General features: G+C 34.5%; 2 protein-coding genes across 5 annotated transcripts in view; one reads left to right on the forward strand and one right to left on the reverse strand.

Annotated features, from left to right (window-relative positions):
* The window catches only part of LOC108750525, a 2,152-nt gene extending 1,291 nt beyond the window's left edge, over nucleotides 1–861 (forward strand). For both annotated transcript variants that reach the window (XM_018490008.1, XM_018490009.1), the window contains exon 3: nucleotides 65–861. In XM_018490008.1, the coding sequence (XP_018345510.1) occupies nucleotides 65–492 (428 nt within the window). In that variant the 3' untranslated portion in view covers nucleotides 493–861. The remainder of the gene's footprint in view (nucleotides 1–64) is intronic.
* A 334-nt stretch (nucleotides 862–1,195) lies between these two features.
* The window catches only part of LOC108750424, a 20,390-nt gene continuing 522 nt past the window's right edge, over nucleotides 1,196–21,063 (reverse strand). Inside the window, exons 2-20 of one of the 3 annotated variants that reach the window (XM_018489849.1) lie at nucleotides 16,587–16,719; nucleotides 15,410–15,501; nucleotides 13,093–13,354; nucleotides 12,660–12,789; nucleotides 12,441–12,592; nucleotides 11,884–12,159; nucleotides 10,842–11,141; nucleotides 10,319–10,414; nucleotides 8,683–9,751; nucleotides 7,842–8,246; nucleotides 6,890–7,071; nucleotides 5,578–5,756; nucleotides 5,084–5,223; nucleotides 3,550–3,696; nucleotides 3,248–3,337; nucleotides 2,540–2,909; nucleotides 2,273–2,454; nucleotides 1,908–2,051; nucleotides 1,196–1,651 (exon numbers count right to left, since the gene is read on the reverse strand). In XM_018489849.1, coding sequence (XP_018345351.1) covers nucleotides 1,444–1,651; nucleotides 1,908–2,051; nucleotides 2,273–2,454; nucleotides 2,540–2,909; nucleotides 3,248–3,337; nucleotides 3,550–3,696; nucleotides 5,084–5,223; nucleotides 5,578–5,756; nucleotides 6,890–7,071; nucleotides 7,842–8,246; nucleotides 8,683–9,751; nucleotides 10,319–10,414; nucleotides 10,842–11,141; nucleotides 11,884–12,159; nucleotides 12,441–12,592; nucleotides 12,660–12,789; nucleotides 13,093–13,354; nucleotides 15,410–15,501; nucleotides 16,587–16,662 — 4,500 coding nt within the window. In that variant the 5' untranslated portion in view covers nucleotides 16,663–16,719 and the 3' untranslated portion in view covers nucleotides 1,196–1,443. Of the gene's footprint in view, nucleotides 1,652–1,907; nucleotides 2,052–2,272; nucleotides 2,455–2,539; nucleotides 2,910–3,247; nucleotides 3,338–3,549; nucleotides 3,697–5,074; nucleotides 5,224–5,577; nucleotides 5,757–6,889; nucleotides 7,072–7,841; nucleotides 8,247–8,682; nucleotides 9,752–10,318; nucleotides 10,415–10,841; nucleotides 11,142–11,883; nucleotides 12,160–12,440; nucleotides 12,593–12,659; nucleotides 12,790–13,092; nucleotides 13,355–15,409; nucleotides 15,502–16,586; nucleotides 16,720–21,063 lie in introns of all 3 variants that reach the window. The other 2 variants (XM_018489850.1, XM_018489848.1) reach the window with 2 other exon arrangements.

The raw sequence follows: 21,063 nt of genomic DNA on the forward strand, positions 1-21,063 counted from the left end.
TTTTCACACGAAAATAGTGAAAACTTGAAGTAATTAAAAATAATCAAAGTTGAACTTTTCGTAGCTGGCGGCACATTCAAGCAAATGATCGCCGATAGAGATAATTGCGACACTATTGCATCCCCTAATTCGATGAATGATTATTATGAGAAGTTCGTAGGAAGAAACGCCGATTCTCCTACGATTGATCAGTCAACGGACAACGATTTTGAAAAAATTGCACACCGAGAAAGTAATCCGGGACCGAGTGCTTTATACGATTTGATCTCACCTCGCGTTGTGCAGGAGCATAATCCCAAGAGGAAATCCGCACAACGGGAAGAAGAACTGCACATGCTTGCACTTTCGGAAGCGCAGATGAAGGTCGACATCGCCGCCATGTTAAAGGAGGAAGCGAGGCTCAAATTAGAGGAGGCTCATTACCGCAAAGAGGAAGCTAGGCTTAGAATGTTGCTTTTTACTTATAAACTAGACAGGATTAAAGACGAATGAAGGAAGGCGGATAATTTTGTTGGATATGGCATGTACGCGTGTTGTACATCTATTATTTTTCTTTATTTTTGTTGCACCGATGCATCGACGCCGGTGTTCGTAAGCAAAATAAATTGATTATATAATATAAAATATAAACGTAATTGTGTGTCTCTATATGTAATACCAATTTACTTCTCATAAATGCACAATTAGAATATTAAAATAAATACAAGTTTTTTGAAGGATTTTACTTGCTAATAATTATTGCATTATGCGATATTATTCAGCTTGTGATGAACGTTACGAAGGTGTGACTTTTGACGAACGCAGACGCAACAGACAAAATTATGACGGTAAAATGAAAGAAGAAAGTTTTGATGTTCATCCATTATTTGGATCAGTCGTTTTTAGTATAACAGCACAGAGAACTCGTTTGTATCTTTATTCCAAATTTTTAGAAGAAATATATATAAAAAATAAAATATAAAAGATAGAAATATATATAAAAGATATAAAAAAGATAAAAAGATATATAAAAAGAAAATAAGTTTTCTTTGCGTCTAAAAATACTCTTGATTATTTGAAACTTAAATTTCTCTATATTATTATAAGAGCTATTTTGCAGTCATTTTGGAATGTCATTTTGAAAGAGATACCAGATGCTATTTCTGGAATATCTTTAGGAAATATTTTTATAATATAATGTTTTTAACTTCTCGATTATTAGTAATAATATTATGTATAAACAATATATAAAATAATAAATGCTTGACAGAGTCTTTAGTTAGCAGAGTCTTTATGGGGGATTGGCAGTGAATTATTGACTAGTGACAGAATAGATCGTGAATGCTGATTTGTCACGGATTAATTGTCGTTAGTCGGTTTCGTATACTCTTATTAAAGTAAATAAATAAAGCAGGGATCGTTCGCGTTGTGTAATTTCAGGACCGATCTTCTCACGTATTTCTTCTACATAAGATGAAAGTTGTCGCCGAGAGTCGATTTCGAGGTGTTCGAGCAATGGGTGACCTCAAAAAGCGAAGGATCGGTATAGATCGGTTCGCTCGGATCGAAACCGCCACGTCGACCGGTGGATAATCCCACAGCACCCTCCAAAGCGGTGGACGACGAGGCAAGACGTTGGCTGATAGCATTGCTCATTGATCTCGAGATCGATCTAATTAAACATTACTATTTGTTACGACCTTCATTATAAATTTAAACTTTATACTATGAATAATGAGAAAATAATAAAATATCAACGCTTGAAAAAGAGTTCGATTGCATTAACTGGAATTCAAGTTAAAAATGAACAAATCAAAATTTTCTGGTTGAACTTATACTATAGTTTTAGTTAAACAAATCAGACTTCTGATATGATTTGAATCTGGTTCATTTTCAACCAGAAAGACATAGATGCGTTTAGCACTTACGACGCCTGGAACGGTTTCTGAAGACCTGTCCTCATAAAAGAAAAGTTGTTGATTCGACTGCTGTAAGGCTCATCGGAATGGTTGCTGCGACTGCAGGTTTTGTCGAGTCTACGATTTTTCATAATCACGGAATAAACGTATTTTCTGAAATAACGAATCACTTTAAATTTGCTTAATAAACAATGAAGATGCGATCCAACATACTGTATTAATAATACTATAAGCTTATAACTATTCATGGGTTAATTTATTTTTATGAATTTACTCTTAAGGGTCTATTTATTCGTTGGGGTGTGTTTTTAAATAATAAAATTCGAATGAATTATTAAAGGTAAAGGAATTTATAGGTAAAATATAAGTTCTACCTGTAAACAAGCATGGACAAGAGAACAACGGAGGCCAAGAGCACCACGAGGATGCCCACTGCGGTAACCAAGCCGTAGTATTCGTTTTGCGTTATACAAATATTTTCCAAGAGTAGTTTGCTAGCTTTAGTTTGCTTCTCGACGATACTATCTTCTTCAATGTTCATTCTTGAGTCGAGAACCTATCAAAATACAAATAATATTATTGGTCGTGGAATAGAAATAACCTTTCCATTCCTTCGAAACGAAAACGATCAATCTTGATACCTCTATCATTTCTCTGACGTGCTCTTCCTCCTCTTCGTTGTCCAGCTCATCGTTCGCAGCGTTGGTCGCATTGAAAATTGTTGTTGACGCATTGTTAAAGTCATCATTCGTTACTATTATCGGCGATGCCTCGTCCTCGTCCGTCACTGTATCGTTATTTACGTCCCTTCGCCGTCTGCCGAAGGACGGTTCGCTTCTACCGGTACCACCACAATACGCTGGCTGACAGCCATCGCGGCACGTTCGTACATTCGCTTCGAACACCAGGAAATTTGATTCGGGTATTTTGAAGGCGTTGAAGCGGGCCTCGAGGCTGTCGCCGTCGCGGAGGCGGTCCAAACCCGGAAACACGTAGTTGTCCACTGGACAGCTGCAGAAATTTCCGTTTCAATTACGCGAATACGGTAGATAGATTGCGGAGGTAATTTAATTTATCCAATTGTTATGTAACTTGAATATCTCAATAAAGGCCAAGATAGAGAAAAAAATAATGCAATGATGGCTACGTTCCGATATTCATTGCCAGTGTTGAAAATCTATAAGTGCACGTAATGTAAATTATAGATTTTCAGTACTGGCAGTGATTATCGGAATGCAGCTGATGTTGTATTATCTTCAGTATAGATAATGCTATTATAATATTTCTCTTTTCGTTTTTTTTTCTCTTCCTTACTGCCTCTCATTATTAGGAGTTTCGATGTTTCTTACCCATATCTGTCTATTAGTTGAACACTTTTGCCAGAGTAAGGATCTCTTGCAATAACGTTAGTAGCAAATATATCCGTTACGTAATTGTACCTATGGACAATAATGATTGGGATTTATTAAAATTTATACGCGATTATTACGAAATATTTTTAATGCGAAGCTCTTGTTGATGTTTGATAAGCAAAAATTAATTTGGCAGTTAACGGAATAGAATCGATAGCGATATCAAATAATTATTTCCATATAATTTTTTAATTGCATTAATTGGATATCAGATTAAAAGATGTATAAATTAAAATTACCCATCTTGAGCTTCGAGTCTGAAAGTGAGAGGGTCGCCAACGGCGATGGTTGTCGTAGGTCTACCCTGATAGAGAATCAGCAAACGCACTCTGGAGCTCAGAGTATTTTCCGCTGGGAGATATTCGATAGGGATGGGGGACCCTGATCTGTACAGTGGACGCACGAGATCCATTAGCGAAATTGAATGAATTACAAGTCTAATGAATGTAGTGGAAAACATGAGCATATCCAGCGGTGGAAAAAATTGGGACGATCAATTATTTATTTATTTTTTTTAATTTTTAATTATAAAAAAATAGAACTTTATTTTCGACTCTGAATAATATTTTATTGTCACATAAACTATTTTCATTCTTCGATCAAATAAATAATTTCTGAAACTTTTGTTAGGTACATTTTTCACAGAGTTTCTAATACATGAGAGAAATTTTCGTTAGATTTTTGAACAAAAAACAGAAAATGCGATAAGATATTAATTAGTACTTTATTCACGACTACATTTTGTTTTTAATAATTGTATCTCATCTGTACTGCCTTCAGAAAAAGATGAAAATTATATATGATTTTTACAAAACTTAATATTATTCTTTTTTAAAATCAGGAAGCAGAAAGAGATTCTAAAGCTCTAAAATATCCCAAAAAGTAATTTATTAAAAATTGCTGTTTATGTTATGAGAACAGAATTAAATCTCCTTTCCGAAAACAAATCCTGGATATGCCCATAATGGAAAAGGTGTATATACACATGAAAGATGTAATGCGGACGACATAAATCGACGCTTTAATTGGCTTTCGTTTCTAAATTTCAATTTTATCAATTCATATACATTTTTTTATGTTTTAATCAAATTTATTTAAATATTATACTTTTTTTTTTAAAGATGAAATGACTATTATGTCATAATTAATAGTATAAAAACATAAATTTTCTGATATCATAATTAATCCGTACTCTGATTAATTTTTTAATAAATGAGTCGTTAGCATTTATGCATATCTGTAACATGAAGTAAATAAAGTATATGAAAGATTAGAATGTGTGCATAATATCTTCAAGATTTAGGACTGAATGTGTGATATAAAAATTATACGAGCATATTTTCACCTCGTATTATACTTGATTTTATATTGTATGAAAGGTAGTGCATTTTGCTTTGTTTACTGTAACAAGCTATACGTGGTTCCATGTTAACATACGAAATTAATGGACAAAGGGAGGCTAGAATAACATTGGAACAGTGCCATAATATTAGCTCAACGGATATAAAGATGGAGAACTTGTCTAAAATTAATACGATTTGTTAAAAAAAGAATCCTGTAATATAAAATTGTAAAAAGAAATATTATTTGTTAAAAAAAGAATCCTGTAAAAATATAAAATTGTAAAAAGGAATATTATTAGGTAAGTCCAAAGATTTTTCTCTCGATATGACTTTATTTACATAATTCAGTGTCCCGGGGTACCTATGGCATTTAACGCGTTAAAGATCGTGCTTTAAGGTACGATCTCTCTATCGATATGACCTGGCATACCCGGCACCGATGTAGCCGGATGTGACGACAGCTTCGTCAGGTCCTCGAAACATGCATGTTAGGTTGAATCGTTTGTCTCGCCCGGTTTGCACGTAGTCCGAAAATTGCACCACCACGATGTTTGTCATCGTATCGCCGTACTGCAAACATTCGCCAATGAAGCGTGTATTACATCGATTATTATCATCAAAATTTCAATTTTAATATCAGATACGGATGTTTGAAAAAAAAAAAAAGAGAAGTATCTTGTTAATAAGAAATTTTTTTAAATGAAATTATTATAAATAATTCTTATATACGATGTCTGGATTAAAAGTTATTGTGAAATAATTTTCTATTTGCGCGATTTAAAGGGTTTAAAGGGTTTAACTCATAATAAGGTTTTGAAATCATTCCTTGAACGTCATGCGCGAAAGTGAAAGATTGCAGCTTAAATTAAATTGGAAATTACTTCGGAGTGGATCATGTTGTTAAGCGAAAATATATGCTCTTACTCGTTGTGTGCCACACTCGGGATATCCCTGAGGTCCGCTGATACGGAGTTTGTTCACGGTCCTGCCGTTCCCGCGGAAGAAGCATCGGTCATAGTATCCGTACGTGTAAATTCGCCCAATGAATCCCTCCGGCGTCCTCAGAGTAAACTCCATCCCGTCCTCGCTGCAGACTTGACTCACTAAAAGCGTAACAGAGCGTAATTCGTTGTGCATAGCTTCCGGAAAACGGTCGATCGAGGAGGGGCGCGTTAGTACGAAATTAATTAAATTGAAAGTAATAGTAACAGAAATTGTTCGAAGGCGAAGTGGTAACGGTCAAATCAATTTCATTCTGACAGATCGGCGCTGAAAATTATCAATCGCATGTTTCTTTTAGCACAGTATGCAGAAAATAGATTTCCTGAGAGTCAGGCGTGCAATATAATTAATAACTATCGTTATATGTAAAATGCACATTTAAATAAAATGGACATTTTAATTTGATTTTGAGCAAAACTAAAAATTTAAGCAGCAATTCATGCTCAGCACACTCGTGATCGCTCTTTACTCTCAAAATTACTGTGTCGATTGCAAACTGTAAGTTGCATGAATAAAAAGAACCGCTGAGTGAAAAGGAAATAAGAGATAGTAGAAAATCCTCAAAGTCTAAGCAGTACAAATGTTGTATAAAAATTATAAGAAATAAAACCAGAACACTAATTAGCCAAGAGATAGTCAGCAATTAATATATTTAAGATATTAAAAGTTGGTGTTTGAAGCGTTTAGATACACAGTCAACAAAATTATATTATGTCTATTGTTATTATAGTATACTTTTTTATACAGAGTACAAAAAAGTTGTATTGAGGTTGGAGAGGGATAAGAAATTGTTGACCGAAGATGTTTATAAAAATGTATCACAAACATCATCGACGAAGTAGATTACGCGCATGCGACATGCAAGAGGGAGAAGTATAAATAAAAGAACGACATTAAATATTTATTTCGTAAAAGTAAAGTCGTGTGACAATGGTGCAAAATTCTATATTCAAATAACGTGTGTAAATTCTTATCATTAAAGTGTAGCTTAATTCTGGACGAGTAGTTATTTTATATTTCATAAAATACGGATGAATCGTTATGTTCTATGCGTTTTTAATTACTTCGCGTAGAAAACAATTCGACGACTATTGCCGTGCAGGCAATAATTCGGACATTTCATTTATAATTGCAAAAAAGCATATGTTTCACCCTAGTTCTTAATGCGCTCAAGTGTCTTTCACGCGTTTCTCAGCTTTCGCATCAGCGTATCACGGACGTAGTGGCCGCTTACCATCCAGACATTCCCCGTCCGCGCCCTGGCGACCATTGTTCCTCTCGTAAAAATCGTAATCCGAACCCGTGTCGTAATAAACCGGATTGCCCATGTCCATGTCCCTGGAGTCCCGATCGCTGAGCTCGCAATTGTCCCTCTCGGCCCCGTAAGGCGCAGTGTACGGTCGGTAATTGAAGGACCTGCAAATGACGTTGGGAATTTGCGAGCATTGTCCAATCGATTGTCCAAACAAACGCCATCGGATCATTCCTAATTCAATTTCAAGCTTCCTGGGTCACAAACATCTCTTGAACAAACTGTCGGAATTCTACGTTTCACCGTTGTAGGTACCACATCTTTTAAAGAACGTCCTACTTAGATACGTTCATTACAGAATGTTTTCTATTTTGTATATTATTAATATATAACAGCGGAATTTAATTTAATTTTTTTACATTAACTTCCACACATCATTCGCTCCAATTATTTATCAGTTTTTTAATTGCTGTAATAATTTGATTACGTTAATAAGACATGTATATGCGGTTGAATGTATTTTGGTGAAATGAAACAGAATTTCTAATTATTGTGACAGAATTCAATATTTTAGAAGTAGAAACATTTTATAGATTTAATTATTCGGATTTGATTAGTATTTTCCAGCTCTGATGAATTTCTATCTATACCACTAGCTATGCCCTAAAATATTTTGCTGCTTAAATCAATCATGTAAACCTATTATTACTTGAAAATCATATTTAAATTGAATTTAGATTAAAATGCTTTTTTAATTTTCTTTAGATGGCTTATATAGTTAAATCTAATTCTGAAAAATAGTAGAGAGAAAGATGAAGTTTATCTGCATCAAGCACATCTTTTGAATTAATTGCTTGCCTAAAACTTCATCGCTTTTCGACACTAATTTAAATTCTCGTCTAATTATATTTATTTGTATAAGTTCAACCATTACCTGCAAACGAAGTCTCTAGCATCGGCACATTCCCTCTCGCACTGAGCCAACGACGAGGCAGTGGTGTACCGTCGAACGAACGGCTTCCGTACTCTGGTACGAGATCCAACTTGCCTGAAATTGTCCTGCTCCTCGCATCTAGACACTAACGGGGGCCTGCCTATGATGGGCCTACCTGCGATGGGCCCACCAGCAGTTCCAAATGGACGAGAGTTGTAGACTCCGCCTTCACCTATGTACCCGCCACCAACAATACCGCCGTCGTCGTATCCTCCGTATCCTCCTAGAGGACGCGTTGGACCGTACGGCCCACCGCCATAATGAGGTCTTGGCTCGGGACCACTTTGAGGACCACGAACGTCGTCGACAAATCCGGGCGGGTACATTCCTGGCGGCGGATACCTGCTTTTAATTAAATCTCAACGTCATTTTTCTACGACAAATCGTGGATCATCAAGATTGTTGTTGTTGTTGTTGTTATTATTATTATTATTATTATTCAGTGGCGCTTTAATAGTCACTGATGTCCGATGTAATTAAAACATTTTAAAACGCAAAATATTGTAAAAAATAGATGTGATTTTTTCACGGTGTGATTTTCAATATTAGATGACGTAAAAAAATAGCTAGATAGCAGTATAAAATGTAATTAATTCCGCTATTATTTATTACGCGGATATTAGATTTAGTAATTTTTATCAGTGTAAGAAAAGAGAATGATACTTTATTGCGGCATATGCGGCAAATAAAAACTTACTAGAGAGACGACGCGTTAATGGAAAAGTGATAACGTAAAAAAAAATTTAAATTTGATATAATTATGTGTAATTTCGCGACTTACCGACTAGCATAAGGATCCTTGTCTGGATATCTTCCACTAGCTGGATATCGATCGATAGGAGATCTATCACCACCTAATCCCATAGGATATCGGTCCACAGGGTCTTCTGGATAAGGATACCGGTCTATTGTATTGGGATATCGATCGATCATGTCAGTAGGATATCGGCTTGGAATCACACGAACCCCGTGTATTACTGTAGGATATCGGTCACTCGCGGGATATCGGTCACTCGCGGGGTATCGATCATTCGCGGGATATCGATCACTCACGGGATATCGGTCACTTGGAGGATATCTCCCCAGAGTTCCGGCGTCGGGATATCTATTGACGCCATTAGGACGACGATCTCCTCCTCTAACAGGATATCGATCAGACATGGGATATCTATCCGTATTGGGATATCGATCGCTAATTGGATAACGATCAGGATAGCGGTCTCCTACAGGATAACGATCTCCTGTAGGATAACGATCTCCTGTGGGATAACGATCTCCTGTGGGATAACGATCTCCTGTGGGATAACGATCTCCTGTGGGATAACGATCTCCTGTGGGATAACGATCTCCTGTGGGATAACGATCTCCTGTGGGATAACGATCTCCTGTGGGATAACGATCTCCTGTGGGATAACGATCTCCTGTGGGATAACGATCTCCTGTGGGATAACGATCTCCTGTGGGATAACGATCTCCTGTGGGATAACGATCTCCTGTGGGATAACGATCTCCTGTGGGATAACGATCTCCTGCGGGATAACGGTCGGGATATCGATCACCAAGAGGATGGCGATCAGGATAATTATCGGATTCACCTAAAGGATATCTGTTATCCGGATATCTATCGTCTAAGGGACGACGATCAGGATATCGATCTGCTGGATAACGGTCTGGATAACGATCGGGATATCGATCTGGATAACGATCTGGTATACGGTCCGGTATACGATCCGGTACACGATCTGGATAGCGATCTGGATAACGATCCGGTATACGATCTGGATAGCGATCTGGATAACGATCCGGTTTGACGCTGGTAGAATATCCCTTGTCGTAATCGTCCGGGTATCCTGAAAGCAACAATTTAACAAATTTCGACATCGTAATTAATTATGTAAATCAAATGTTTAATATTTTTAAGTAATATGAAAACTGGTAAACAAACAGATGATAAACATTTAGCAATGCTAAGAACCTTATAAAATTGGTTTTTTATAATAATCAGATTATTTTTTTTAAATTTAAATTTTAAAATTCTAAGAACAGAAAATTCAGCGATCCTACAAATCCTACAATTCTTAAAAAATAAGATCTTTTTAAATTTCTTTGTCCTCGAAGGGTTAATACGGAATGCCGTTATAGTAAAAATATAAAATTAGAATTAGATCACATTTAGCATTGAAAATGCAGTGTGAATGCAATGTGGATTAGCTTGGTATTCGCACGACAAGATTTATGATACTCTTTAACAGATGATGGTTAACAATTGTGTCTAACGGCAATTATAAACATCTGTTTAAGATCTTGTCCCATTAAGACAATTTATGTGATTACTCGGCAGCTCTATGAATAATTACACAACTTTATCTAACACGTCGACATACGATATTACTCTGAATTAATAAAGCGATTCTAACCGGGTCTTCCTAAAGAGGGTCGTCCAAAGTTTGTGTCCTGTCCCAAGGGATCCGGTCTGTAGCCAGGGCCATCGCGATCGCCGTCTAGATATTGATCTGTTGGTACAATGCGGTCGTTAAATTAAACATTGAGCTATGCTAATAAAACTGTATCGCTGTTCCAAGACGTTCTCAAAAGTCGCAGTACGATCACGTAGTGATACAAGTCAATTTCACACATCGACACAGTATATAAGTTCAAAAAAAGAACTAAGCCGATTTAAAATTTTTCGTAAATAATTAGAATAATAACGATAAACGTTAACAAATTTACATAAACATTAATAATTAATAAACATTATTAATTTCGCACTCAATAATGCAACTGTTAGCTAATACCATGTCATATTACATTTATATTGTTGAATGTGAAATTATAACATTAATGTTATATTAACTTTTAATTAGGATCAACTCGAACAACAGAAACATCGTACGATGCGTCTCCTTCCTCGCGATGAACGGACAGACAATCGATACTCACGCATGAGATTCTCGTAATAGTCATAATCGGCATCGTAGATAATCCGGTTACCATCCCTTTGATTGAATCGGCTTAATCGGCAAGTGTGATAATGCTCAGAGTAAACGGCGCTACGGCATTGGAAGCTCGTCTGCCGGAGGCACTCGTCCAGACACTCACTGAGGCTACGTCCGGTGATCTCCGAATGAAACTCGCCACTCAAACGCGAATTCCGATAACGCTGGAAAGCCGTATCTGGACGACGACCGTCGGAGAAGAGATGCGACGATGAGCTGCTGTCCGGGTATTCGGAGCCGCGCGCTACGGACGGATCTACGCTTCGTAAGTGGGCATTGATAACGAGTTGTGAATCACCAACTGACCATTGTTAATTAAAAATCTTACGCCTCGTTAGAATATAATATAATACAGAGTAGGAAAAGCATAGCACCGATATATTGAATTCTCAACTAACACCGTACGTTTTATATAGTAAGTAATAAATTAGCCCTTCAATATTATATATATATTGTGCCACAGGTGCAACGTATTGTTTACAGTATGGTATATTCAACTTAATTTCGATTGCTTATAACTTTTATAAAAATAACGTATTGTAACCATTTTTTAAAAATAATAAATAGAAATTTCCAAAAAAAATAGTTTTTTTTAAATTGGATACGCCATACCGAGATTGATATTGAAGAGGTAATATAATTTTAAAATTACATATTGGATTAAATCTTTATTTTATCTATTTACACCAAAACCAAGTTAGTGTGAAATTAATTATAAAAAGGTTTAGTAATTAATGGAATTTACATAATAAACCAAGTTAATAATTAATAAAATTAAATTAAAGAAAAAATAGTTTAATAAAAGCTTGGTTTCTTGAAACGTAGAAATTAATTTTAATGTTCTGGAAAAATCATTATCCATTCTGTCATTGAATATATCACGAATGTTATTTACTTACATAATGAGATAAAATAACAGTAGACTAAAATAAAGACAGGCAAAATGAGATATAAAAAATTAATATTAAAATTTTGCATACACTCACGATTATCTAAGCACACCAAGTCGTAAAAATGATGACTCGGGCTGCTGCTAACTCCAATGTCGTCCTTTTGTGAAACAGAATCCTCTTCGGATATGACGCACTGCCGCGTTTGTTCGTCAAACTCGACGCTGCGACAGAAATATTTTTCTGCTCTAGGACATAGCGCCTGACATTCCTCCAAAGTAAGATTCGTGTATATATCCACTTCAAATGGGCCGCGTAAACGTTTGTTTTCTTCTTTGACGAACACTATGAGACCGTCGCATCGTCTCTCGGCTGTTCAGATTTGTAAAAAATATTTCTTTAATTTTAATTATATGTATAATTATATAATGTAAATATATTATTAATTAATATAATTATATAATAATGTAATTATGAAATATAATAATGTAATTATATTTCTCAAGATATTTAATATGTCAATTAACATCTTTTAAATATACTTACTTTTTCGAGCAATTTCTAATTATTACAAGACAATTTCTGACGCAATTTTTTGATAAGATACATAAATTAAATACTTTATATTGTACAAAAATTAATTAGAAACGTACTGTTAAGGCAAGTATTTTCCAAATAATCAGAATTCGGATCGTCCTCCAATAATTCAGGATGAGTTCTCCTAGTGAAACGACTGAGAGAACAGCTTCTCAGGGCAGTGTCATATGTTGCTGATCGACAGACGAAACTGAATTCGTTGAGGCACCTAAACATAAAATTAAAATACTATTTCTTTTACGACACGCGATAATTTTTAATCATCGCGAGTATACCTGTCCTCGCAGTCGGTTCTGTTAGCGGCACTGACTTCTTTGATGTCTGTTAAGGGTAGCTTTAGCTTCTTTCTCGGATGCCTCTCGAACACGTAACGACGATTTGGACATTCTCTCTCTATTCTGTCGGCTAAGAATGAAACAGATATATTAACTAGTAAACTCTAGAAATTATTAAAGACAAATACACACAGGTATAGAAATCAATTTTTAAAGAACTCCACATCAACTTGAAGAATTATTTTTAGTCAAAGAATTGCGGAGAATAGTTCGTTTCACTTTCCACCATTATTAGAAAAAAAAAATCATTACGCCTTTCTGACAAGCAAAATTCGTGAACGAGTGGCTATTTCAATTAACAGAATGCATCGTGGCGCGATGCACACAACGATATTTTTTCTGTCGACGTTTTTCTGTCTATACGGATACTCACACGTTAGGCACACTTCGGTGAAGTGCACGCTATTTGGTACGAGCATGAGATTTCCGATGCCCTCCGGCTGCGCCTGTTCTCTCGTTAAATAGCAAGTACTCTCCTCATATTCGGCGGCGCCGCTGAAGGACGCGATTCTGCTGCCAGGTTGAAAGTCGAAGCTCGTACATGCGCGGACCAGATTGTTCGTCGCCGTTCTGTCGCGCAGACAGAGCTCTTGACACTTCTCCAAGACCCTAAACGGAGGCGCTGAGTCTCGCACCTGCCATAAAAAAGAATTTCTTAACATCGGATACTTTATTGCAATTACGTCACAATCACGTTACGTCTTTTCCTACTCGACCATCGCGTCGCGGAATTGTGGAAAATTAAGACTCGAACGATCGATCGATCGATCGTTCACGCGAAATAGAGCGAGGATGAGAGTTCGTTTGAAATAGCAAACACTTCTTCAAGTAATAGGCAGCTAGTCGTAAGCAATTCGTAGTCGCATACGGTACATTAACGAAAATGGCTTAAACACGACCCGAATGGATAATACAGTTTTTCACAGAATTAGACAGTGATCAATTTAAATGTGAATGCTATAATGACAATTTCACCTGTCATTATAATGGCATGAGAAACCATTTATTCAAAAAACATATGTCTTTTGAAGAAAAAGAAAAAAAAAAGATGCATTGTCAAATGGTTTTTAAAAAGGAAACACATCACCGAGATGACTTCTAATTATTACGTTGTGACAATTAGCGTTATATATTATTTTGGATGCAAGAAACTCATGTTCTGAGTATGATCTTATTTCTGATATATGTTTTTTGACATTTATTTGAAATTTATCATTTGGCGTGCCGGATAATATTATTTTAGAAAATGCCATAACATAATAGTTAGGCCTCTGGCCTGTGTCACACCTCTCTCATATGCTTGTGGTGCACACGCTAATTATTTAATTGCCACAAGCATACGAGATTTACAGTTTTAATGCCGATTCCGAACGGCGGATTTTTCGAGAGATGTTTCTGTGGGCAAAGATACTCTCGAGAGAGATTTGCCAGTCTTTTTCGAGAGGAGACACGAGCGTAAATATTTTGTAAATATTTTGATTCCTACTGAACTCAAACCGGATCTTTGGCATGATAGACCAGTGCGCTGTCTGCCATGCCATGCTCGCGCTCGAAGCATTTGACAATAGAAAAGCAGAGGGTATTGACGAATAACGAGATATACTAAATAATTACAAAATAAAGAATACCGAATGCAGAATGCTTATTATGTTCGGCATTGTTACTAAAATAGTTTTAAAAATAGGGATGCACTGGATATCTCCAGGAAGTATCCGGTATCCAGTATTATCCGCCATTTTTTACTATCCGACCGGATAGCCGGATAATTAATATCCGGTTGAAATTTGATATTATTAAATTGTTGATTTTTTTCTTATACAAATATTCTAGAAAAAAGTATGCATACGTTAATTAATATTGAAAATATGATATCTGAAAATTTTAGAAATAAAAGAGTTGCGTGTTTACAATGCTATAATAATTACTTTTTTTTTTTAGTAATAAATTGATGACAATGTTACATTATTTATTATACATTTTTTAAAGGTAATAGTAATTTTTTAAGTACCTAATGGCAATAAATATAATCGTTACTGTTATCATTATTTTGTATACATACAATACATAAGTGGAATGTGTATAAGCGAGTTTTAAAAGAAAATAGTATTATATAAGAGTATTATAAAAGAGTGTTTGACCATTAATGACGCAGATAATTGGATCTCTATCAAATGTCATCAAAATTCGGTGAAAAATAAAATTAATAACAAATTTTAATAATAGCAAACTTTTTTTAGCAATGAATAACGAGTTAAGGTAACAAATTGCTTTTAGAAATAACTTTGCCAACTCTGCTGAAAAGTTACATTTCTAGGATGTTTTACTAAATTGTTTAGTAAAATTTGAATGATAGTTAAGGATGTATCATCTGTATTTTTTAACAAAATAAAAAGTTATGTTAAAAATAAAAAGTTGTTTGCTACGATGTAATAATACACATGTGTGACCGCAGATTATGATATATATAATAAATAAAACAATAAGGCACATTCTCTCGCACACGCGGCGCTGTCATAAGTGAAAATTAGCTTTAGCCGATACTATAAGCTCGTCGATACTATACTTTCTCTTATAACATTTCACTTTTATACGGAAGGTATGCATTTCCAATTTCAGTCACATTTTACAGAGACTATACACCTGATACATCCTTGAAAGCCCAAGTACTTTTGAAATATCCTCGATCTTACCACATCGTCGTCAAAACCCTGAAGCTGCTGGTCCGGAAGTCTCTCGTAAACCACTCTACCCAGACCACCGTTGCAGGTTGTTTGCGCTAAAACTATATAATGATTTTTTCGTTAGCACCTGTTTGTTGGCTAACGCGCGATAGATCCTGATTTTATTATTTATATACTATTTTGTGTAGAAAGCACAGATTATTATTTCCTTTTCGCATAAAATTTAGGCTATTTCCTGTAGTCAACAAACACGCTTGCGCGCTCTTCGATTTTATCAGATATGTATTTTCATACCATAAGTGGCACGGATAGTGACACAATACCGACCAACAGTTTCATAAGTTCAACATGACATCGTTCTGTATCCCCCGAGCTGTTCTCTCGCACATTCGCAGAACTATTTAGTTACGTATGAATTTCAAACGTATTTTTAGAATACAATTGCCGCGCTGAATAGAAAATCGAAAAGATATTTTTTTAATCCTAATTTTAAGTAAAAGTTATTATTAACTTAATACGATTGCTATTTAACATTTCAATCGTTATATTAATTAATTTAAAATAAATTATTAATAAACTTATAATTAGATCATATTTAATTAACGATACACACATTAAAAAAAAAGCATTTAAATTCTTTTCTCCAATTCTGTTGATTTTTAAATAAAACCTATTGAAATCTAAAGTAATGTATATTGAATATATTGGTAATATCTATTAAAAGGACCTCTTACACTAATTATATACAAAATTAAATCTCGAAAGAATTGATTTTCACGTATAATGTAGCTTATAATGTGGTAAAAGACGTCATAGGCACATAGCTCAATAATGTATAATTGTTGAATTATACATTAATTTATGGTGTATCAAAGGTGCTCTTTGAGCACAAGTTTTGTATATATTTTATACCATCTTTGACCAGTCGTAGCTTTACATACACACATACACTGTCTCTCCATTATATAATACATTATTTCTTCAAAACTATTCATTATTGAGCCTTATTTCTGTGATATCTTTTATTCGTCATATTATAAGTTATATTATATGTGTAAACTAACTTTAATTTTACAAATAAAAATCCACTCATTTTCAGAACTCAATTTTCCATATAATTTGAGTGCAAGATCGATTCTTTGATCTAAAATAAACTGTAAAAAATTTTAATTTATTACGTTCTTACCATTGACCAATAGATCTAACACGATGAGTATCCAAATGGATGGCAGCATACTAATTGATCTGTGAGCTTTCCGCATCGTGATATTGAAATGTACGGATTACTATGTCGCATTCATGCCAATCGCTATTAAGCTCTGAAAATTATTAAACATATTTGATACTTAAAAGAGAAGAGATATTTTTTACAATTTATAATTATTATAACTTTTTGTAATTTTAATTTTAATATTACCAAATATATATATTGTTACAGAAATAAATTATTTTGTGTTATTTTCTGTAAAATTACCGTAGTAGAAATTACAGAAATAGAAATTAAAAACTGTTTGACAAAAATTGTTTTTTGTTTCGAAAGGAGAGGAAAAATTTAATTTGCGAGGTAAGAATTGCTTTTCTAAGGGGTAGCTTTATATTGAAGTTTAATAATGCAAGAGATCTCGAAATTATTTACGCGACAGTCGAAAGGCTGCACGTATTTTCCATGTGTATTTTTCTTTCATGAAATAGATGTGTTGAGAAAAATATTGAAACTGTTTATATGTATCACGAAAGCATATGAAAAAATTTTAAAATTCCTATTGTATAAATATTTTATTTCACATTTATATAATTAGGAAAATATTTTTAATTAAAGGAATTCCCAAAAATATGTTTATAAAAAAATACATGTATGAGAAAAAACAAATAGAATAATTATTGCTTAGTTGTTTTTGAAAATCATTCAAATGTTTCATCTGTTATTTCCCTGGAGGGCTAGGTGTAACGGACGCAAATCCAGTTTTTGTTCCTTGTATGGAAAAAAAAGGTACATGAAAAATCAGAATACAGATAAAACTACTAGCGAATACCATTTATTTTGACCGACGAACGTTTCTACGTATGTACTCGAGATACGTGGGGACCGGCATGTATTAAACTTTATGGGATTCCTGACGAGCACTCACCCTGAACACTACTACACACTATCACCCTCGCACGCCTGTATACAAACGCGGTTGCCAAAAGACCAGCACACGCTTGTAAGGGCAACGAAGCGTGGTTCCAACTTTCAGGCATTACATTATTAGCCGGTTGCTATTATATGTCCGGTTATCGTGATTGACGTAGGAGAGCGCTGGTTCAATCATCGGAAACGAAAGAACAAGCAGGGTCATCTTCGTACGCAATTTCGATGATTTCACCACCCGATAACATCGAAAATCGAAAGAAAAAAGGGCAAACGTTTATATGCAATATACGTATATTTTCTAAAATAATTTCGCGAATGTAATATCTACCAAAACAATTTCAGGCCTTAAAATACATATATTTTCATAATTTTTTTGCAAATCAGTGTTATATTTTTACGTTAATTTTTTACATAAAGTTTATGATATTTTTCAACATACTAGTCTTGTATTAAATTAATACAAAATTTTGGATAGACTGTTTCGGACATTAAATTATTTACATAATATTGTCACATCCTATTAATTATAAGCTTTCTGTACAAAGTATGATGAGAACATTATTCGGCTTTATTGGTCTACAATTTTGAAAATACCGCGGTCGAGCTCAGCGAGAGTTCATATATAGCATCCCCATAATAGGATGTTTATGATATTGACAAGGTATCGTAAAGAGGATTTTATTGTTAGGGTAATTTATGTTTACTCGTTGATGCACAAGCGTACTTGCACAAGCGTTCGTAACGAGTGCCAATAGCCGGTTCGTTCACCGATTGTGTCCATCGTGCAGCGCTGCTTATTAATCGCGTTATGGTTTATCGCCTCGATAATTGCGTCTGTCACCGACAACGCAGTATAAAAGCTTATTCTGATGTTAATATCATCGGTCGTGTGAGAAAATTATGGTGCTCATTCGTAATAATTCGCATAATATTGCCCGTGCGAAATTACATTTCTGCAATTGTCCTCATTGGATTGTCGGATTTATGACATGCTGCTCGCCGTATGCAAATTATTTCGGGAAATTACTCGAATTAAGGTAATTAAACATACCATCAGACACGAGTGTGGCAGCATCAATTAAAAATATGGAAGTAAAGGAGACGTTAAAAGTCTCCTTTACTTTTAATAAGGACGATTCGCGAGGAATAGTTTTAATTCTTGCTGTCATTGTAAAATTTTATATTGTTACAAAATATATTAAAAATTGTCATATTACCAAATATTAAATATTTTATATAATATGAATTTATCGCGAGAACGTGCTACTAATTATAGACGTAATAGATTATACAGACTGCACATTTTCTGATCTTAGCATTTATTAGAAAGAACTAAATCATATCTCTCTTCAACTATATGTATATTTTAAAGAGAGATATAAAAAAATATATAGATAAGTATTCTTATTGAACGTTCTAAGATCATTTCAAGTACTAAGATAATCCATACGGAGTTATAACATAATTGTTACTTATACGGAAAGAATAATTTTGCTAAATACAAAACTGTAGGTTTAAGAAAAAAGAGAGAAGGAAAGCGCGCGATATGATTCAATCTATTTTTTTTTTAAACTGATAATGACAATTTTATACTAAGAAAAATGTATAATTGGATTAATTTGAATTCTGGTTGAAAATAGAGAGAGAGAGAGAGAGAGAGAGAGAGAGAGAGAGAGAGAGAAGAATCAGAATTTCTGGTTAAATCTACTAAAATTCTAGTTGAGATAATCGGAATTCTAATTGATATATCAAAATCTTCTAGCGCGTCCATTTTCAACTAGATATTTTTCTCAGTATAAAAATTTATTCTTAAGGCTATGACAGACAAAGAGACTTAGCAGTAAGAAGTAAGTAGTAAGCAAATCAACATTTAAAATTTGCTATTATTTAGATTATTGCCTTACGTTTCTACCGTGATTGGTCGATTCGTAAAGTCGATTTGCTGCTTACATCTTACTGTCTTATGGTAGGAGCACAGAGTCTTGCATAACGCATAATGCGCAATGCATAAAAAATGAACTAATCAAAATCCTTCATTTTCTTCCTTTCCATGAAATAAAAGATTCTGATTGGTTGATTTTCTTTTGCCTTATGCGTTATGCAAGAATCCGTGCTTTTTCCCTTACGTTCTTTTTGTACGTTCTTTTATGCTTTTTCCCTTACGTTCTTTTTGTTACGTTCTTTTATGTCGAATAGCCTTTATTAAATGTGTGCTACTAATATGACTGATATGAAACAAACGAGAGAAATGAGTTATTCAGGAGAGCAAAAGACAGTTTGAAGATCATTGTTGATGCGATTCACAATTTGAGTTTTGGAAGGCATCAGTCTTTTGAAAGCTTGCTTTCCGTAGTTGCTTTTCATTGCGAGCTTCCACCGCAGGATCTATTGTCGCGGTGCTTTGAACTCTATTGGTACGCGGATGGTATTGTTGCGTGCGTACTCGTGTCGAACAGGGAATGAATTCGGTCATTGTTGTGTGACGTTCATGTTAATGGAACTTTTGCACGCAACGACAAATTATTATCTGGTAATGTGCCATTCTATTAATGTGTCGGATTCGGGCACGACGCGATGCTGAGAGCGAGATGACAACGCATCCAGAAACTTTGAGATCCGGCCGAGGTCTTCTGAGCCACTTGAAAATTATTACCAGTAAAATACGATCGCGGCTATGCAAAAGATCGTGGAAAATCAGTATAATACACGCATCTAACAATTGCGTAACGATCTCTTGAGTAATTATCATAATTGTAGCAATACAAATATACACTACGCTCCAACGCGTTAATTGCCGCGCGATACGTCATTAAAATAATTAATTTTGAGTAATGCAGTCATGCAAGATACTTTATTCTTATATAGACACATAACTATGTGAATAATGTTCCGTGAAAATATTTTTTTCTATACAGAAAGAACGGTTTTGTTAAAATATCTAAAAATTTAACTATATAGATATAGATTTAGACGTTAAAATACAATAATTATGTAAGACCCTGAAGCTGATTGTCGGTGTCAAAACTTTTTGTAATATTGTTTATTACGTTTGAGCATCTTACATAATTATTTGGATAATCCAATAAAATTATTTCCAGATTTGTATCAAGCTAAATTCTTAGAATTTTAGCGATATCACTCTTTGCTCGTCATAAAGGAAAATTAATCGTCACGATGAGTTTACTAAAAAATCATTATTTACTTATATAAGCTCATATAAAAATCTTACGTTTTCATGAAATAAATTTTTCATCTAGAGTTGCAATTATCGATTCAATAAATCTTCTTTCGAGGAAGAGATAACGGAACATGAGGGTACTATAATGGTGGACGGTAAAATAAATTCACCCTTACGTGCGCGGATTTAATCTTTCGCCCGTAACATTCTCTTAAAAAAAAAAAGCTATAAAATTATCATTAAAGTCGAGTAATTACTAGTGACTTTTCCCAATATACGCAAAGTTACACGTAACGTAACGTACTCTTAGTTGTAATTTCCTTTTCAAAAATAGAATACACATGTTACATT

Source organism: Trachymyrmex septentrionalis, unplaced genomic scaffold, assembly GCF_001594115.1.
Source record: "Trachymyrmex septentrionalis isolate Tsep2-gDNA-1 unplaced genomic scaffold, Tsep1.0 scaffold37, whole genome shotgun sequence".
NCBI lineage: Eukaryota > Metazoa > Arthropoda > Insecta > Hymenoptera > Formicidae > Trachymyrmex > Trachymyrmex septentrionalis.